Below are 4,698 nucleotides of genomic sequence, written 5' to 3' on the forward strand. Positions count from 1 at the left end.
TTTCATTTGTTTAATGTGACACATACGTTGAAATACAACAAAAACAAAAACAAAAAATGCCGCTTACCCATAATTTTTGTCTTAGCCACAATTCTCCCTTGACCAAACCTCACTTATTTTATTTTTTTTACTTTTCGATTTATTTATATAAAAAACTATATTTACCATATACTATGCCGCATAATACAAATTGTAGCAGGTAGGAATCAAGGATGCAGCATTTTCCAAACACAATAAGAAGTTGAACAAATTAAACTACGATGGTGATCTCATGTATATATGTCACTTGTTGTAATTGTTTATTACACTAGCTACTTCAACTTTTCTTGTCATAAAGTTGCATGAAAATATTTGGAAAATCATAGATTTAAAATATTGCAGTCAAAACAGCCTCTCCAAGAACATGACCCTCCACAGCTTCTAGTAGTTTATCCTTTGTCACCTGTCAATCATCCAACAAACCACATTACATTAATAATCGAAATATCAATGAAGTTAGTGAATTCTGTTGAACCTATAATTACAGCTTAGCTATGACCCCGTTATGTGTGTAGGGGTATGTGAATCCAACCACTTAGGTTCTTGGATATTGAACTTTCCAAATTATGGAGTCAAAAACTTTGATGTGTTCTTTGAAAATTCTAGAGATCATAATATATCATATATACATGTGTCAAAATGTGGAACCTTATCATGAAAGTTGAAGGGCAAACCACATAAATCTCACTAGTTTAGGTCTTAATTATTAAGATTCTCAATAGTTTAGGTCTTAATTATTAAGATTCTCACTAGTTTCAAATATTACTTCCTGTACCATAGTTTATGCTTAGGATACATGAGTCTGAATCCATGAGATACATGCAGTATCTGTCGAATTTTTAAAATTGAGATACAAAATTTATTTATTTAAATTAATTGGTTGGAACTGATTTCCTTAATTAGAGGAGTAATTGAGGATTTTCAAAATACATAGATAATTAATTTCATTTTATTATTCTTTGAAATAGTAAATTCATTAATATTATTAATATAAGATAAAAACATGTATATCTTGATAATGCAATTTGATTAATTTCAAATTATTACTCTTAAAATAATAAATTCATTAATTTGATGTATCTATATCAATATATGATGTATCCAACAAACTAAACACTTAGATACATGAGTGTCCTGCAAGTACATTCATATGTATCATAGAAGTATCTAGCATTAATTTCATGTATTTGTTATAGGTATCTAGTATTAATTTTATGTATCTATTTACATATATATATATATATATATAATATTAATTTCAATGTATCTTTTCTATGTATCTAGTACTAATTTGTTGTATTAAGTATCAATTGCATATGTTATATCCAAAAACATGTATCTCGAATACATAATAAGCATATACATTTAATTATGTGTATCTAAATATGAAATGTAGTTGAATCACATGAATTTAGGAACAAATCACGACTGTAGAGTATCTGTCATATCATTAATATCATCGTGTTGTTAAAAATCATGTATCCAAAATTTAATGGTGGATACATATACATGGTCAGACACCCCATTACTAAAAATACAACTCAGATCTTAATTAAGATTACTACTTATTGGATACACATGTTTCAAGGGCTATATCAAAGTAATATTGGTACTACCAAATCCATGTCACGGTAACCAAAGAAAGCCTTAGAAAAACACCAGCAAACAAAAACTCTCTACAATACTCCCTTTGATCCTTTTGTGTTGTGGCATAACATAATCAAAACAAAGATCCATTTCTTCCGGAGAAGAACAATCAAGACCCACTCTGAATTAAAATCTTCTCTGTAGTTGTTACTTTGATTTGATCTAGTTATAAATGAACAATACAGAATAATATTTGGGTTCAGGAGAATTTGTCGGCCATGATGATGATATCTTGAGAAGAAGAGAAGATTAACTATTGTTGGAATGAAATTGTACTATGAAATTCCTAAATCATAAAGGAGGCATAATTGAGTGCTAAATATGGGAAGGGAGAATTAAGAGATAGTGGTTGATTTGGAGTGAAAGAGTTAATTAAGCAGATAATTAATCAATCCTAATTTTAAGGTATGTGGATATCTAATAATCTAATTGTATCTTCAAATAATATATTAATATATGGTATAAAATATTAAAAGTGGTAATATATGTAATTGTTTGAAAGTAAAGATAATATTAGTATATATATATATATAGTAGTGATGTATGTCTAATAAAGTAGTTTATCCAAAGTTGAATCATGTTGGATGACTTATTGACTTATTTCAAGTGCTTTTAAACTAAAATAATTTTTAAGCACTTTTAAAGTGGTTGAATAAATTAAAAAGGGACTTAATACACACTTAATTTTAAGTCAATCCAAACACACACTTACTAATATAAATTACCATTAATCAAAGATGAAAAAATAAATCCAAATATACCCTTAATATAATTACTTCCTAATCCAAAATCTCTATTTTCGTTTGTGCATCTTTTTTTCGTTTTTAGTCTTCTAAAAAATTATTATACAAAAAAAATACTATACATCTCAATAATTAACAAATTTCAAAATATACCTTGTTTCCAAGTTTGAGCTCATCATCCAAAGCAAAAAGCTTAAACTCAAATCTATGACCATGATTTGGCAACTTAGGTCCACGCCATCCCGGGACTTTCTCATCATTAAGTCCTTCTTTAACATGACCATAATCTCCACCTAATTCATCACCTTTACCAGAAAATCCTTCCGGCAAACCCTTTAAACTTGGTGGAATATTAGTCACAACCCAAATAACCCATGGTACAATAGGTGCATCAATATCTTGCACTACTAGTGACAAACTTTTAGTGTCTTGTGGTAAATTGTACCATTATAATGGTGGTGACATATTTCTTTGTGCACCTTGACCTTCAAGTGTGTATTTTCTAGGTAATTTTCCTTCATGATTTATGTTTGGTGATACTAGTCTAAACTCATCACTTGCAGTTGCCCTTTTTTGTGTGAAGTTGTTTGATTTTGGATTTGTATGGATGAGGGGGGAACATAAATAAGGAATTTGATGACATTTGTCCTAATTACAAAGTTTGTGTATGAGATGTTACACGTTGTGTCATACGTGTTTTTAAGTCATTTATATTTAGTTGACACTTCTCGAGCCATCACTAGAGTTTCTCAATTATTCTTTTTATTTATACCTTCTTCTCGAAGAGGTAGGGGAAAAAGTGGGGAAAAAAAAGAGATTTTTATCTTTTCCATTATTAATAGTGATAGATTGAACAGGTTAGTGATAGTTTCCGAAATAAGAGGAAAAAATAACCGATGCTATAAATATAATATTTACAACGAGGTTCGAATTTTGAACGCAAGGGACAATTTGAAAGGCAATTATTATGCGCTACACTTTGTTGTTTGTTAGAGGCAGTGGCGGATTCAGAATTTTCACGAAGTGGGTTTAAGATATAAAAAATAAAATTAAAATGTGGCAATAGGAATTCAAACTCGGGTTGGCTGGGAAACTTAAACCCTCTTTACCACTCTGCCAAGGGTCACACTTGTGTTAGTGGGGTCAAAAGTTAATATATACATATAAAATTTTAAAAACTGATAAAATATACATATACATACGGTGTTATTTTTCAACGAAGTGGGTTCATAGAAACCCACTTGACCCATTGTAGGTCCGCCCCTGATTAGAGGATCAAAACTAATATATGTATATGTATACGAAAAATTTAGGGATAAGGGTCTGAAAAATACCTCAACTTTGGTCGGATTTGCTGTTGCGATACTAAACTTTCATGAGGACCTATTACCTCCCTAGACTATTTAATACCGTATTTTAAACATATATATTTGCCCACGTGGACATAAAAAATAATGCAAAATTATAAATAGTAATGTGTCCACGTGGGCATATATATACATTTAAAATACACTATTAAATAGTTCAGGGGGTAAAAAATACGGTACTAAATAGTCTAGGAAGGTAATAGGTCCTTATGAAAGTTTAGTATCGCAACAGTAAATCCAACCAAAGTTGAGATATTTTTCAGACCCTTATCCCAAAAATTTACCTTATAAGTATAATATAATTTTTTATAGAAAGAATTTGAGTAAATCCCCTCCACCCCCTAGATCCGCCCCTATTCTCAACCATAAGATTGTTACGAAATAAGAATTGGAAAATTTACTCGTATGTACGATATATTTATTATTTGTAGTTATAATTTTATAAAATTGTATTTTATAATTTACTCCATTTTCTCTAGTTTAAATTGTGATTACCCAAAATACCAATTAGTTTAACCATTGATAGATTTTATTAATGAGAATGTTTCACCATAGACTGTTATTATTTCTGTAGTTCCACCTTAGGGTGTACAAAATCGAACCGAGAATCGAACCAAACCGCAAACCGAGTCAACCCGGAAAAAAAACCCGACTAGTGGTTTGGTTTGACTTGGTTTGGTTTTGAAAAAAAAAACCCGACTATATTTGGGTTGGTTTGGTTTTAACTAAAAAAAACCAACCCGAGATCAAACCAACCCGAATTTATATATATAATTTTAAAATTTTATTTTATACATAAAAATATTTACTTTGATATAATTTTTAAATATTTCTTATACTTTTCCATAGTTTTTAATATTTAATATATTATTTCAAGTTTGAAACTTAGAATTATGAATGGG

At 29.5% G+C, this 4,698-nt stretch overlaps 1 protein-coding gene across 1 annotated transcript in view; it reads right to left on the bottom strand.

Annotated features, from left to right (window-relative positions):
• Positions 1-220: 220 nt before the first annotated feature.
• The window catches only part of LOC102580925 (UPF0098 protein CPn_0877/CP_0992/CPj0877/CpB0906), a 22,695-nt gene continuing 18,217 nt past the window's right edge, over positions 221-4,698 (bottom strand). Inside the window, 2 exon segments of the mRNA XM_015302948.1 lie at positions 221-442; positions 2,583-3,077. Of these exon segments, the coding sequence (XP_015158434.1) occupies positions 368-442; positions 2,583-3,077 (570 nt within the window). The 3' untranslated portion in view covers positions 221-367.

This window comes from Solanum tuberosum, unplaced genomic scaffold (assembly GCF_000226075.1).
Source record: "Solanum tuberosum cultivar DM 1-3 516 R44 unplaced genomic scaffold, SolTub_3.0 scf00398, whole genome shotgun sequence".
NCBI classification, from domain to species: Eukaryota; Viridiplantae; Streptophyta; class Magnoliopsida; order Solanales; family Solanaceae; genus Solanum; species Solanum tuberosum.